This window comes from Lactuca serriola, chromosome 2, assembly GCF_051521515.1.
Source record: "Lactuca serriola cultivar US96UC23 chromosome 2, Lser_US96UC23_V15, whole genome shotgun sequence".
NCBI lineage: Eukaryota > Viridiplantae > Streptophyta > Magnoliopsida > Asterales > Asteraceae > Lactuca > Lactuca serriola.
The window spans coordinates 103,851,507-103,868,459 of NC_136409.1; the positions used below are offsets into that span (position 1 = coordinate 103,851,507).

A 16,953-nucleotide genomic window follows, 5' to 3' on the forward strand; every position below is an offset into this window, starting at 1 on the left:
ATTCTAGGACGCGTATTCTAGGTTGATTCAAATTTAAATCAGTAGGTGTTGATTTGTTTTCATCGATACTCAATCTATAGGTCAAGGTTGTTTATCGCATCTATGTTTTTTTGTTTCTTGTCGAGCAAGTTACCATTGTTCTTGTTTTCTTATCGTTAATCTTATTTTCTGTTGCGTTCATAAAACCCAAAAAGAAACCTCCCCGTATTCGCATCACAAGAAAATGTCGAGCCCGAGAGGACGGGGGAAGAAGAAGAATATGATAATGATGGTTGATATTTTGTATTATTTTTTTGTGTTATTTTGAACTATGTTAGCTATTTATTGTATCTAATTTGACTTGTAATATTAAACTTGAATTTGATGTTTTGAATTTGAGCAATGGTAACTAGCTATTGTATCTCATTTGATATATACTGCAAAATGTTTGGATTTGTTAAAAATGCACGATTGGTAAATTTACACAATCTATAAAACTAAAAAAAAAAACATCAGGTGGCTATCCCGACGACTTGTCGTCTTTATAGCTATTCGATTGACAATCGGACCCATGGCGATGGCATGCCGTTGCTATATGTGGTCTCTATATCGTCAACATGTTGTTGCTATAGGTGGTACCTATCCCGACGACATGTCCTCGCCACATGTAATTAATAAAACTTTTTTTTTTTTAGAAATCATTCCCACATAATTGGTGACATGTCGTCGGTACAGGGGAACCTATCCCAATGACACCTATGTCGACGACTTTTTTGATCTATCCCGACAGGTTGGTGCCAACGACTCTATGCCAAAGACTCTATGCCGGCGACTTTTTGGTAGGTATACTCCATCTCAACGACTTGTCATCGGTACACGTTCAGAAAATGTCATGGCCACATGGTGTTAATGTTGTAGTGTTACTCCCATTTTACCCTGGCACCCCGATGGGATAACTGATTTTCGTGTATGGCTGAGGGCCTAACGACCCAAAGCGCGTTCAAAACACTTATCTTTTCGAAATTGTCATTCACATTTTAATTTGTTCACCCTGTTTTAGCTCAGGTTCCAAGGAATACATTAACAATTTCCACCTTGAGTTTATTTATCTTAACCATCAAGGATTTCCAAAAGTCATCCCTATGTTACTTTGCCCCGAAGGAACTTACCACCGGCCAACATTTACCATGTTCAAGTCAATAGTGAGTGTTTGCTGTTACAATATTTATACAAAAACCCATCTACAAATTTGAGGGTTATAACCAACATTTGAAGATCAGTTTCTTTTCTTTTTCTTTCTATCTCTTAAGACGAGTTTTGATTTTTTATTCATTTTTTAATTACTATATGCCATTTAAAGTTCTGCTTTGTTGAATGTCAAGAAGATGATAAATAGACAAAAAGTGTCTTACAAAAACTTAAAAACCTATAAGCCCTTCATAATCAGGTTGATCAGTAGTACATCCCCAAAATGGCAATGTTTGTGTTGGTTTCCACCAATCACAGTTCGGTAATTTCATGCTCGTGTTTCACCAACCATGCACTTCACCAACAATGGAAGATCTTTTTATTCAGTAGCGAAGTAACATACACAAGCTACTACATCAACTTCACAAACCATTTAGTTGACAGTATACTCTATAATACAGTTGACAGTATACTCTATAATACACTTCCATTATTAATTAACTTCAAATCTTACATACATCTTTTCATCCGAAAGTGTCTGCAATTCTTTCAGCAAGGCAATAAGCAGTCGACTGAATTGTGATCATGGGATTGACACCAACAGCACTCGGTAGAATACTCCCATCACAAACATAAAGTCCCTCCGCTTCCCAGCTCTCCCCATTCTCATCCACTGCACCTTCCTTCTCACTTTTCCCCATTCTGCAACTCCCCATTTGATGAGCCGAACAATAAATATTCCAATCTTTCACCATTGACATCGGACCCCCAACAGCATCTACTGTCTCCAAGAACTCCTCTATCTCCTTTTCACTTGTCCCTTTGCATTTCAATCTCTGTCCATCGCTTCTTTGAGTACCCACTTCAACAGCTCCTGCTGCAATCAACACCCTTAACGCCTGTCTCAACCCTTTCTTGATGCTTGCATTGTCAAATTTGCTAAATTTATAACCTATCCTTCCTGCTGATGTCACTTTTCCAGATCCTCGGTCTCTCACCAATGAAAATACATGAGCTGTTCGTGAGAATTTCAGCATTCTTTCTTTTAAGTCTTTCCCAGAAATCCATGGACATAAAGCAGCAAAAGATCCAGGCCCTAGTGCTGGGACTTCCAAGATGTACGTCTCATCTGACCCTGGATTATGAACAGATGTCAATATTCCCCCCTCCTGGTTTTTTCCTGTAAGATCCGAGTCATCGCTTTCTGGAAAGTATCCCCATGCCATTGCAACGGGATGCATATGAAGATTCCGGCCAATGTTAGGGTTTTTGAGACCGCTGGATATCATTAAAGGTGGTGTTAAAAGAGACCCACATGCAGAAACTGTGACTTTTGCTTCGATGTGTAATCTTTTAGAGATTTCTTGGTTTAAAACTTGAGCAATTACTCCTACACACTTCTTTCTTCTTTTCTTTCCTTTGTTACTTGTTAAGATAAATTTCTTTGCATTACATCCGGTTATGATCACAGCCCCATGATCAACTGCATCAACCAACCATGTGGAATCGGTTCCCTTTTTATCCCCTGATCTGCAACCATAACAACAAGAACCACAATAATGATTCTTTGATGTGTTTTGTGGGACATCTTCAACTTTTAGACCAAGATTCTGACACCCTTTACGAAGAACTTGATTCTGGAACCCTTCTCTTGTGCATTTTTTAGTAACACCGATTCTTTCACACACTTTGTTCATTGCAGACATATACTCGTGGCTTTCGTATAACTTCATGTTTTCTTCTTCAGCCCATTCTTGAAGCACGGGTTGTGGTGTTCTAATGCAAGCTGACCAGTTGACTGCTGAGCCACCACCTACTGTGGCTCCTGCTTGAATCATTATTTTACCATCAAGGGTAGGAAGTATTCCTCCTGATTCATAGAGTTGATCCAGAGAAGGTCCTTCGAGTTTTGAATAATCTTTTTGAGTAAAGTAGTTTCCTTTTTCAAGAACCACAACTTTCTTGCCGGATTTTGCGAGAATGGCAGCTGCAACACCACCACCACAACCAGAGCCGACTATTACAACATCGCATTTGATTTTGCAAATGTTTTCTTTGAATTCTTCGGTTACATCCAGGCCTTTTTGAAGAAGAGAATGTACAAGAGTTTGATCGTTTTCTTTCATGATTTCCACCATTCCTTTCTGTAAAGGGCGCTCGTTGTGGTCCTCTTTGGGATGTTCTTCGGTGATGTCTATGTGGTAGCCGATGGCTTTCCATGCAGGATTATCTGCTTTCTCACCCACCTATTGGGAACATTCCAAAATTTCCATCAGTTGAAAATTTGTATATTAACTCTTGCTTAGAGTGAAGAGACTTCTTAAATATGTTTAGTCCTAAATAAGTTTTATTTTGTTATCCAGTGATTTCAATATTAGATGGATTAAAATCTTGATTCAGTGGCACAGGATTGGTTCCGGTATTCTGGTATGGTATACTTGTAGAAATAGTGAAGGGTTTAAGAATCACCATGCCGTAGAGTTGGGAGTATCTATTCCGGTATATATGCATGGATTGGGTTTATTGTGGGCATTGGGTTGTTATTCCAGCCAGAGAACACGTTAGAGATAAGAAAAATAAAGAATAATGGAAAAATCACTTTGAACAACACTATATTAGTCTCCATAATCTTGAAAGATTACTTGGCTTAATTGTTTCGTGTAAGTCGAAAAAAAAAGAGAAATAAAAAATTTATCTATGGTCCTTATATAATACTAATAACAACAACAATAATAATAATAATAATAATAATAATAATAATAATAATAATAATTAACTTGATGGGCAAGGAAAGAACGCAAAAGATAAATATGACACTAATTTCAAAGATTTCTTTAGAATCAAAGTGACTAATTAAATTACCTTATTTTCGAAGTTTATGTAGTGTTGCCTAAGATGCATCTTACTATTAAGATCTTTCTTCATGCAAAATGATTCGAGTTTTGACCAAACTACAACCACGTGATTCTTTTATCTTGTACTTATTTGAGAATGTTATTATGGGGGTGTAATAAGATTCACGCCATGGGTCTTGCATCTTCACGTGCTAAGGTAAAAATCGGGTGCAACAATTAATCGAAAAGTGAAAGGTCGTATTTTACAGTAGCCATGGAATAATCTATTGTTTTTCATGGATTAATAAAAAAACAATTAAAGTGGATGATATTTGGTTTTAATATAATCAATAAAGAGATTGGAATAAGACCATAAAAAAATGATTAATATGTATGAAAAGTTCTTTAAGAAAAGATTGATAAATGCGAAGACATTAATTAAGGCTAAAGTAATTGATTATGTAGGCTATTTTTTGATCTAGACTTTGGGCTTGGTTTTTGGTTTATAATAATCTTAGAGAGAAGTGGACTAAGAGGCTGATTTTCCTAATTGAAATGATCGTTTCATTCACGATTGAATAATATCTTTCTGTAGGCTTATATATATGATTATTCTTGGAAAAAAATAATAAAACATTGGATGGGCCGAGAATTTTTCTATGATTAAAGTGATGTCTGGTGACGTAAGGTTGGGAAACTAATCGACTAAAATAAAAAATTTATCAAAATTTAATAAGGAACTAGAACGTATGCTAGTTTTCTTTATCTGGTATAGATGGGGAAGAACATTAAGAGAGTTTACAAGGATTTTCTCACCATAATTCTTCAAAGGAATATATTAATGGATATTAAGGGATGGAAAAAGCCCATATGTGTGTCTAGCTAGCTTCGCCGATGATGTGAGACATGAAAAATTCCCGGCCCATGCACTATAATTTTTTCAAGGATTAAAGTGTTATCTATCTGAAAAATTCCCGACCCATACAACACATTGCTCTCTAAGTAACTTATAGAAGCATTGTTGGAATCAGATAGATAACACGTTGCTTAGAGAGCCAGGTGTCGCAACTAGGGTCTCTCCTATAATCCTATTTTTAGAATGTGTGACACATGACGAGCTATCTTTAGGGCTGTCGACTTTATAATCCACATTTTTTGGAAACCTCTTAGGGTCACTACAACTATAAATACATCTCCATTGAGTCGTATTCCACACCTAAAAATCAAGAATCTCCTTTGGTTTCTATGATTTCTCTGACCCTCTGCATTCTTCAAGTTTCCGAGTATTTTTGTTGCGTTAATGATGACCATGGTATGTTGGGAAGAGTTTTTGTTAGGGAGAGTGAAAGTTTGCTTCTTCTCCAAAGTCCTCTTGGTCATCAATACAACCCGTACTTAATAGAACCTATCTTATTCTTTGAACAATCGAAATTTCATATTTCTATTGGATCATCCCTATCTCCGGACCGTGTGGGTAGATGTTGTATGGTAGGACCGGTAGTAATACAATGTGTGGGACAGAGTAAGGGCCATTCTCTGCCTTTAGGAATCGTCGATTCTACCATTGAGCAACTTAAAAACATTTAAGGACACTATTTCAGTGTCAATATTTAACGATCTTCATGTTGTGTTTTATGTCGTTTATTTTAATTCTATGACAATCTTTTTCTACCTTTCTTATATTCATACATGATCACAACGGAACAATTTGATTTCTATAATAAACTTATAAGTAGTTAATAATAATTGGATTTATTATTTTTGATAACTTCACATATAATTGGATATATGTCCTCTTCCCTATTTACTTTCTTTATGTTTATTTATTTTCCAAGTTTTAGAATATTTACTTTGCATTTATCGACATTAAAACCTTTAACGACATGAGTATTTTTTTTTACAGCTTTTAGCAGTCAAGGTTTAACAATCTTTAGGTTGGTTTTATGTTTTTTTTGTCTTGTTTTTTTATGGGGAGATTTATTTAGAGTAACCAAAATCGTTTCTCCTAACCGCACAATAAAAAAGTGTGTGGAGTTATTAAAACGTCATATAGTTTAAAGCAAGCTCTTAAGAGTGGCATGCAGGATTTGACACCGATGTAACTACTTTTGGTTTCTTAGCAATCGTGTTGAGAAGTGTATATATTCCAAATACAGAACCATATACATAATTATTATTTATCTATATGTTAATCACTGAAACTCACCTAGAAGAAGTAATTGAGATGGACAAATACCTATCCTTGAACTATAAGATAAAAGATCTAGGAGAAATATATACAATTCTTGGTATCAACGTGAAAGTGATATGTAGTGAGACTTCTCTGAGTGGATTTCATTATATAAAGAAAATTACAATGAAATTTCAAAAATTAAATACTAAGAAAGTCAGCGTTCCTTTTGATTCAAGTGTCTGAAACTTGCTCTTTTTAGTTTCTCAACTAGAATATGCTAGTGCAATTGACCACATGATATATTTCATGCATTGTAGTTAACTGAAACTAAATTCACTACAAGCAAACATAGACAATATATTGTCAATCCAAGAATAGATCACTGGAAGGCAATAATATGCATACTAGGGTAGCCGAAAAGGACACACACTCTTGAGTTGATATACATGACATCTAGAAGAATACTAGAATGGTATTATGATTCTAGTTGGATAGATCACACTAATAATTGGAAATCCTTGAGTGGTTGGAATGATACTCTAGATGGACGAGCTTTTTAGCGGGCATGTAAGAAAAAATGTATAGCTCACTCAACGATAGAGACCAAGCTTATTGCCTTAGTAGAAACATGAAATTAAAAACAATAGATTAGACATCTACTTTTGGATATCCAACTCTAGGGTATTCTAAGGCATCTATTTCCACATATAGCGAAAGCCACGTTGTCTAAAGTATGCAATGTTATGCATAAAAAAAGTCAAGATATGTTGGTCTTTGAGACAATTATGTGACACCTAACTGAATACGGTGTTATCTAAAGTTGTTTATGTCATGAAAAGTAGCCAATTGGAAGATCTACTTACCAAACCTTTCTCAAAGTATTTAGTTAGAACCACCATGAGATTCATTGGTCTAAAATAATAATATAATCATTAGTAATAGAAACGCAACTTGAAATTTGTATGTCAAATTCTCATGTTTAATGGTTAATAATGAAGTTGGTAACAATAGAATGTACTATCAGTAATGATTTATCTATGCGAGGTATGATAGTATGTCATTGTTGAGAACAAGATTGAGTTGAAATTCTTAATAAATTTTAGTGACATATAACAAATAGGATGTTATAAAAATATGCTTGTATGATTTAGAGATGGTGTCACCACACTCGGTGCGAATGCAAAGATGAGAGGTGATGTTTGTGGATGAAACAGAATCTATCTCTTTTTATATGTCTACATTAAACAAGGGTTAAATCTTCATGACATCTATGTAACCTTATTTATATGAGTGAATGGAAACTTTCCAACTTGATGAGGATGCGGTGGAGGGGGGGGGGGGGGGGTTGAAAGTTATGAAGGAACTAACAAGTGTGCTACTTTCTTTTTCTCCCATATAAGCAGGGAAGACATTAAGAATGTTTATAAGAATTTTCTCATCTTAAGTATTTACATCATCTAGTAACGGGATGGGCGAAGCGAATAGTGCTGAGGAGGCAAGACGCAAGGTATGCAAACTATGGTGATTTGGACGCACTTTGCACTTTGACCGCGACATCAATCAGTTTGACTAACAAGCTTTTAATTTCAGCAGGGTTTGGGTCAGATCAAGTTGGACCAACCCAGTCAGCGTGTTAATCGCATATTTATTTTATAGATAGACTCATAGATGCTTCGAGATTCATCCAGAAAACGTATTTCTAGGAGAGAAACGGGTCACACCTAGGGTTTTTTCCCTAGCAAACAATTTGTGATACATGACCAACCATGAGAGGAGGTTCTCAGCATTACACTTTGCCTTTTTTGGCATCCTCTTCGGGTTTATGGGATTATAAATATAGCTCTCCTACAGTTGTAGTCCATACCCCAAAAATCAATCATCTACTTTGCTCTCACTTCTCTCTCAATGCCACTATAGTCTTTAAGGTTCATAGTATTTGTTATATGTTTATTGGTTCTTCTATAGATGTTGGAGAGAACCATCATTTTCATTAAATCCTAGGATTTTATGCTAAAACTTATAGCCATTGAAGAACATAAAAACCTTGAAGGACATCAGTCATCTCGTGTCGTGTTCATCAGTCAGGATTCAACTATCTTCAACTTGATTTATGTTTTATGTCTTGTATGGTAATTCGTCCGACAACAATCGGATAATCTACTTTTACCATTTCTTTTATTCATATATCATCACGAAAGATCAACATGGTTTTCTAGACGAAATTTGGTAATTAAGTAGTTATAATTGGATTTATTATTTGCAAAGAATTCACATACAATTCTCAATATTATTTCTTGGCTTGTTTGAATTTATTATTTCTAATAATTTGATATCAGTACACAATACTAATCGTTGAGTTGTTAGTTTGTCAGGTGTTAAATACAACAAAATCATCAACGGAAGAAAACTGAAAAGAAAAAACTTTTTATGGTAGATTGCATGGAACGTTTAACACGTTCTCATACCACTTTGACCCTCATTTGGGTTACATGCAAGAGTTACCATACCTGCTATAGGATGACTACTTTGATATTTAATTATCAAGAAAGCATAAGCAACTGCACGACATTATTGAATCTACTTGGTGGTCTATTTACCCTAAGGGAGGAGGGAGTCATTCCCTCCCAACCCACTGAACCCACTCATATCCGTTTTTGTCTCTCTTTTTTCTTCATCTTTTTCAACCCACAATACACATAAATCTTGTATTTCTCAACCCACTCAATAAAAAAATACAAAACAACTAAGGTACAAGTCTTAAAACACATGGTACAAGAGAAAATAAGAGAGTGACAGTAGAAAGAAAGGATGACATGGGTTAGTGAAACCAATTAAACAACACGCTGAAAAAAGAGTGGTACCGACGGTAACTCTATTGTTAATTAAGATTTTACCTTGATTGTTTTGTATTTTTTTTAATTGAATGGGTTGAAAAAGATAGGGTTTCCGTGTGTTGTGGGTTAAGAAAGATGAATAAAAATGAAAGAGAAAAACTGATGTGGTTGTGGTTGAGTGGGTTCGGAGGAATGACACCCTCCTCCCTAATAGGCCCATGCATCGGTTATAAAACGAGATTGGGTGAAGATTCTGAAGGAGTCGATAAACTTGTCTTTGATTTGAGCAGTGTTTGCATTTACTTCCCTTATATGCAACTTTTCTTATTTTCTGTTACATGTTCTTTCTTTTATTATTAACTCTGTAAATATATATCATTTAATATGTATTAGATGATATTAAGGAGTCCTTACTAGTTGGGAAACTATTCTTATTCTTAGTAGTTTTAGTATTGTGTTCTGATTATTATAAAAAGACATTTAAATGTTAACTTTAATCATTCAACTAAATCATCTTTCTCACCTTTCTCTTTTGAGATTTATCAGTGATTTAACCTTCTCAATAGTGCCATTTCATAGAATTTTTTCCTTCCACTCTATATTGTGTTGTTCGATTGTATTTGTTCAATGTTGATCTTTTTATACATTACCATTCGGCTGTATGCCAAATTTACCTCTAATGTAATGCTTGAAGGTGGGACAGTGTAGGCCAACTCGTGGTTATTAGAAAATTAATCCTTCTGCCGAAATCTAGGTCTAATGGTGAAGGATATTTGCGTTTACTTGTTGAAAAGGTCTCTTTGATTGCTTAGATCATTTAACATGATTATGACAGTGGTAGTTGGAGTATTCAATAGAAAGTTGGCATGTTTCATGTGTACTATAAAAATAACTTAGACAATGTCTTCATCGTCAAATTATTGGTTTTGGCCAATCAAATATGTGGGTCATACTTGTCTCATGCACATTGTTTTACACTTTTACTTAAAATTTATACTAGGCATCTATTTTCTAAGATTATGATCAGAACTTTCTGTTTTTTTTTTTTAAGTCGGGAATAATAGGCAAACAAAGACAAAAATGGAAGAAGAGATCACCTGAGAAAAGAATACCAGAAGGCAGAGAGTCTTGAGGAACACAAACCCGAGTCTGATAGGAGTTAGAAATCTATTATTAAACCACTTCTGCAGAACCTTCTCCCTCTTATGTAAGGGAATTTCTGAAAATTTCTTTACGTATGGCCATTTATGAGATAAACAAAGAGATCCAGAAAGTAAAAAGGTACCCAGTCTGGTGGAAAGAAGTGCTACGACCAATCTCACCACCATTACTGCTTCAAGAAACCCCCTCTTCATCAAATGATGAGCTACCTGTTTCCAATTCCATCACTTTGGTAATTAACAACTAACAATACTAGAATTCGAATCGAAAATATTGAACATTTAGATTGATGTTACCTTCGTTGGTACTGAGTATTGAGAGCCAGAAGCAGTTGAGAATGAACGGATTGATTCTTCTACCTTGTTGCCATTATCATCAAGAGAATTCAAAGGGAGTGGTTGCAGGATGACGTCACATAAGCTGCTCAGAGTCTCCATTTCTGATGAAGAAAAGCTTTTTGTTTGGTACTCTTCGGTTCTCCCACCTCGTAACAGAGGGTGACACTCACCCTCACTCTCGTCACACATCTCTCTGTGTTTGTAAATTATACTATGTTGATTTCAAGTGGAATTGAGGTTGTATATGTTTTGGTATCATATACTATGGTAATATTTATATATTAAAGGTTTTGTTAGGTTCCTCGACGTTGAAATATGGAAAGATGGGCCAGGGTCTCTTGCTGTGTGTATAGTGAAGCGAAAAGCACAATTGTTTAACCGGTAGTAACTTTAATACTAACTTTGTTAATACCATGTAGTCACATGCAAACTTTAAGAATGGTAGATTCCAACAAAAAAAATGTAAAACACTTAGCTCTAGTTGTAACCAAATGATATTAATTACCAAATCAATATTGAAGTCGCTGACTAGAATTATAGTAGTTAAAGAAATGATTTAAGTTAATTCCCGAAGGAATACTTGGTTGATGAAAGCACACCAATTAGAATCAGATGGTTAAAATGTCAACTTTTTTATAAAAGAAATTAAATCAAAACCGAGTTCTAAAAAAGTATTTTGATTCGTTTATTTTGTATAAAAAAATAAGTTGATAAGTTATTCGGCAAACTTTTATTTTGTATGTAATAATAAAACAATCTTATAGAAAACTTATTAAATACGTTAGTAACTAAGCAAGAAGTGACTTATAAAAAATCATTATTTAAATTAATAAGTGCTTATGAAATTGTTTTATCCAAACACTAAAATCGTTATTATTGGTATGAAACCTAAATAAATCAATAAGCACTTCAAATAAGCAATCTCAAACACCCAATTATTTTTTCTACCCATTTCACCTACTAGGGGTGAGCATGGTGCGGCTCGGTGCGGTTTTTTGCCAAAACCAAACCGAAAACCGCAACTTCGTTTTTTTGAAATTTAGAAACCACACCGTTCGGTTTTTTATTGCGGTTTTTTTTTTTTTTTTTTTTTTTTTTTTTTTTTTGCGGTATTTTGTTAGCTTTTATTTTCGGTTTTCATTTTAATCAAACTCAAGTAACTCAGCGAGTTAATTTGGTTCAGATGAGAAGTGCTAATCATTAATCGGAGATTAACCGATACCACCACCTCTTGGTTTGAAATCAAATTACATAACCACTCATCCAACATATTTCTAATGCTTCAATATAATACAAATTTAATATAATATTTATTTCACAAGTACATAAAATAATATCAATTAATGTATTCATAAAAGTGATATTATATCACTAATACTCTTCATATTTGAATGTTAAAAAAAATGTCATAAACATTATTTGCTATTGTAAATACTACTAAATGTATGCTTAAAAATATACATTCATCCTTCGATAGATAAGATAGATATTTACATTTATAGAAATTTTAATTGTCATAAGTTCTTGGTTTTTATAAATATCAACACTTAATGTGTGTGTGTGTGTGTGTATATATATATATATATATATATATATATATATATATATATATACGGTGCAGTTCGGTTTTTTGCGGTTTTTGGGAGACTAGAAACCGCACCGCACCGAGTATTTTTGGTTTTTGCAAAACTAAAAACCGCACCATCGGTTTTCATTTCGGTTTCGGTTTTTCGGTTTTGGTTTATGCGGTTTTTTTTTTTTGTTTTTTTTGGTTTACGGTTCGGTTTTTGCTCACCCCTACCACCTACCACTCTACGATGATGACAAATAGAATAAAAATTTATTAACTTTATTAAATTTGACAAGTGTCACAATCCAAAGTGTAGAAAGAACTTAAGAGAAAAAAAATAGGATGATATTCGATTTCTCTTTTCATAATAGATTTAATCAAGGGCAGAGTCACCCTAGGACCAGGGTAGGCCTAGGCCCACCCTCACATTTTCAATTTTTTTTGCTTTTCGAAATAAATATAATACTTATTGATATATGTTATTTTTTCTCTGTGACTTGGTATTCTCTGATTTTTCATTAATTAGTGGTTATGTTATATATATATATATATATATATATATATATATATATATATATATATATATATATATATGAGTATGATCAATTGAGAACACCAAAAAGGTTTAGAACGCAAGAACACATCTGATCCATATAAATATTCAAATCAAAGGTTATTATCAAACGAGTAATTTATGTTAATTCTAAAACTATTTGTAGTAAAGTGTAACTTTTAAAATGGCATACGGGTATAACAGTAAATGAAATTTAGGTCAATCCTATAATTTCTCATTGCCACTCTTATTTCCAATTACGTATCCCTCTTCATCTCTCTCTCTCTCTCTCTCTCTCTCTCTCTCTCTCCCTAGGGTTGAATCAGTTCACCGCCTCCATCATTTGCACCTTCGATTTTCGTATATATTAGGAGTCTTAAATCTTAATTCAAAAGAAAAATAACAGTTCACCTGTTCACCAAGCAAACATAATACGATCGTGTACAAACAGATCGCCGAGATAACCAAGTCAACCATGTCTTCTTCGTTTGATGATTCAGTCGCCGATCCAGTTCACCTTTCCGATTATGGTTTCGTAGTTGAAGACTCTCCAGTTTTGGTTACCGAGGAGGAGCAGGTATTTAATTATCCGTCCCCGACGCCAATTTTAGTTTATGGTGGAGGATTATCGCCCGATCAGCCCGAAATTTCATCGTTTAACGAAAATGGAACGCCCTTCGAAGGTGAGTATATGGCATTAGATGGATCGATTCTGCCCCCACTGTCGGAGATGCAGCCTGAGGAGGGTTTTGCACTCAAAGAATGGAGGAGGTTAGGGCTTTATCATTTTTATTAATTATTTATGTTTTTCTTTAATTACACAAGCTTATGGATTAATTTCATCGGTTAATTTTCTCATTCTATTGTCATTTTATGCTTTGATCGGTTATACGCTTTTGAGTTTTAGGCAGGAGAATCAATTAGCTTTTGTAGTATTATTCAGAGAATCAGTTGACATTTAACTCTGATTATATCTGTTACCTATTTTGACTATAATTGATATCAAGTTCATTGAATGATTAGTCTCGATCTGACTCATTGACAACCCTAATCTAACGGTAATCTGATATGTTGTATGAATTTTGAATCGGAACCCTAACATGTTTCTCATGACAGAGAAAATGCATTGCGTTTAGAAGAGAAGGAGAAGATAGAGAAAGAGTTGCTAAACCAAATCATTGATGAAGCAGATGATTAGAACTATGTTTTTAGATAAAAAATCAGTTGTAATCTTATATGAGTTCAATGTTAAATGTCTCATTTGTAGTTAAAATCAATGAATAGAAGTATATTATAAATGCATGATTTCATACCTTAATGATTTATGTTTTGAACAGGTGTAATTTAGAGCTTGATGTTTCTAATAAGGATAATCGTAAACAATGGAAATTGATAGCATGATATAGGGCATCCCTCTTCGTTTCTATATGTATGATAGCAACAAGAAAATATAAAGAAAAAAAACAATGTTGTAGTAATTCATCTATGATTCACATTATATTCTTATATGAATATAACTACTGAAAATATAGAAATTTAGACGTTTTTTGTATTCTTGTAAATGTATTCATGTATGATTAGAGTTGTATTCATTTATGATTGTTATAAAACGCATATTTATTTGCAACGAAATGGTGAATTCTTAAATATTTTTTGATATCAATTCATAAACAAAAAAAAAAAGACAAATCGATGACATTTTTAGTTATGAATATGACACTATTTGATAAAATTAAATTACAAAATTAGTTAACTGTTATATATTTTTAATCGATTGTATACTCAATAAATTCGTTTGATATTTATTCCTTTATGGACAATAATCACGTAAAACAATATAAAATCATTTTAAATTGATAACTTTTTTCTCTTTCATTAATGATGTAAAGAAAATGGAAAAAAAATTATTTTCTTGGTAACAGTCAATTAGAATCCCAAAAATTTAGGAAAATATCATTTAATTAAAAGACAAGTTTACCTATATGCCCTTATCTATTGATTGGTTCAGAAGTGTTCTCGCGTTCTCAACCTTTTATGTGTTCTCATTTGATCCTTTCCCTCTCTCTCTCTCTCTCTCTCTCTATATATATATATATATATATATATATATATATATATATATATATATATATATATATATATATACCCATTAAATCCAAGGGAGAAGCCAAAAATTCTTTTTAGGGTGGTCCTCATAAATTTTAATATATATATATATCATAAATTTTAATATATATATATATATATATATATATATATATATATATATATATATATATATATATATATATATTAAAATTTATGAGGACCACCCTAAATTTTTTTTTGGCTTCTCCCTTGGATTTAATGGGTTGGTTGTTAAGCTCGATGAGCCACAGGGATAGAAATTGTTACAAAACTATGTGTTAGGGATCAAAATTGCAACAAAACTACACATTAGGTAGCATCCATGCAGCAAAACTAAAGCTTTTACCCATTCCACCCAGACATGTTCCGTCAAAGCCTTATGATAAACAGTAAAATATATACAATTTGAGTAAAAAAGAGTTTACGTCATTTTTGTCATTTAATTTTTGGTTTTTTACTTATTTAGTCACTTAACTCTTTTTAAGTTTTAAAATGTTTGGTTTAGTTACTTAACTTTTGGATTTGTGCTCATTTAGTCACCTAACTTGTAAAATTGTGTTCATTTAGTCATTAAATTTTAACATAAAGCTATAAATAAGCATAATTTTACAGTTATGTGACTAAATAAACATAATTTTAAAAGTTTGGTAACTAAATGAGCATAAAGTCAAAAGTTCGCTGACCTTTAAAAACTTAAAATGAGTTACGTGGCCAAATGAACACAAACTCAAAAGTTAAGTGACTAAAAATGATATAAACTCAAGAAAAACTTAATAAGTAGTCTTTAAGCATATAGTTGCCATTTGCATTGTATAGGAAGTTCATGAAAAAAACATAAATTAACATCAAAATGATACCTAAAGTAATTAAATTTTTTACTAAGTAAAGAACAAAGCAAAAGAATGTTGATAAGATTTTGTAAATTGATGGGATCACCAAGAATCAAGATCCTAAATGCCAAAATTAGGGCGAACGGAAGTCCTTTGCCCATATGTACTGCTTGTCAACTTTACTATAATTGACTTGGCTGGTTTCTCAAATATACTAGCGTTTCAACCACATGGATGTTGTAAGTTTGTTTAATTTAAAGCCAGAATGCTGAAAAAAAAAGGACAGATAACATTTGCTTTGTATTCGAGCTAAAGTACAACATATACATGTGATGGTAAATTCATTAAAGGTATTCAGAAAGTGGGCAAGTATATATATACACTAATTTATAATCCGTGATAACCACGGTTATAAAATTAATTAAATTTTCGTATTAAAAAATAAAAATTATTAATCAATTATTTTAAATAAATTATTACTTAAGAGATATTTTTTTAGTTATATAAAATTATAATCGTTGATTTAAATAATACGTGGAGTTATATCATTTTATAATTTATATTAATTTAATTTTATTTTTTAATCTAATGTTATTAATTTAATATAATTAAAGGAAGAAGTTTTAAAATTTGAAATTTAAAATAAAGAATCAATTATTAATTTAATAAAATTAGAGTGGGAAATTTAAATTTTGAAATTTAAAATTAATAATTAATAGGTTGATAAATAGCATGATAAATGATATATAACATTAATCAGGGATTCTAATTGTATCACACTTGTCAATATGAGATTAAACCTATTCTTTTATTAGAATAGGGATATTCAACCATATCCCATCACCTCCTAATGTCTACAAGACATGTATTAAATGCATTTTAATTGCAGGACCAGTGATAATAAAGATGACATTTCACCAACCAAAACAATTACCGTTTTCCTTCTAGTTTCTCAACCATCTTGCCATCGGTAAATGCTCATATTTGTGGCTTTCATTTAGCATATAGAACTTAAGCATGTCAAAATTGTCCCCAGTAGAGCTATGGACAATGGCCCCTAAGTAAATATGGTCCCATGCCAATTCATATTTCAATTACTCAGAAATTGCTTCTTTTCTTCTTTCGTTTTAACTAACAAACTTAGCATGTCCTATAATTTCTCAAATCGTCGGCATTTCATGGGTGTCTATTGGCATGCATGCAGCATTTGATATTGTTGTAACTTTGCTATATTAAAAGCGAGCATGGTAATAGAAAAGAACTTGCATGTGCTTGCATTAAAACGAAAGGACACCATGCTATATACTGTTAATTAAATATATGCAAGTATTGTATGTTGCGAACTTGCGATATATATAGTAAAATA

At 32.8% G+C, this 16,953-nt stretch overlaps 2 protein-coding genes across 2 annotated transcripts; one reads left to right on the forward strand and one right to left on the reverse strand.

The window, feature by feature from the left end:
- Positions 1-1,523: 1,523 nt before the first annotated feature.
- On the reverse strand, positions 1,524-10,764 carry LOC145086588 (long-chain-alcohol oxidase FAO1-like). The gene is made up of 3 exons (XM_079024402.1): positions 10,466-10,764; positions 10,106-10,378; positions 1,524-3,413 (listed from the first exon to the last, which is right to left on the reverse strand). Exons 1-3 carry the CDS (start codon positions 10,694-10,696, stop codon positions 1,692-1,694), a joined length of 2,226 nt encoding a protein of 741 aa, XP_078880528.1. The 5' UTR covers positions 10,697-10,764; the 3' UTR covers positions 1,524-1,691.
- A 2,341-nt stretch (positions 10,765-13,105) lies between these two features.
- Positions 13,106-13,828, forward strand: LOC145089435 (clathrin light chain 1-like). The gene is made up of 2 exons (XM_079027874.1): positions 13,106-13,401; positions 13,747-13,828. Exons 1-2 carry the CDS (start codon positions 13,106-13,108, stop codon positions 13,826-13,828), a joined length of 378 nt encoding a protein of 125 aa, XP_078884000.1.
- The last annotated feature ends 3,125 nt before the right edge of the window (positions 13,829-16,953 follow it).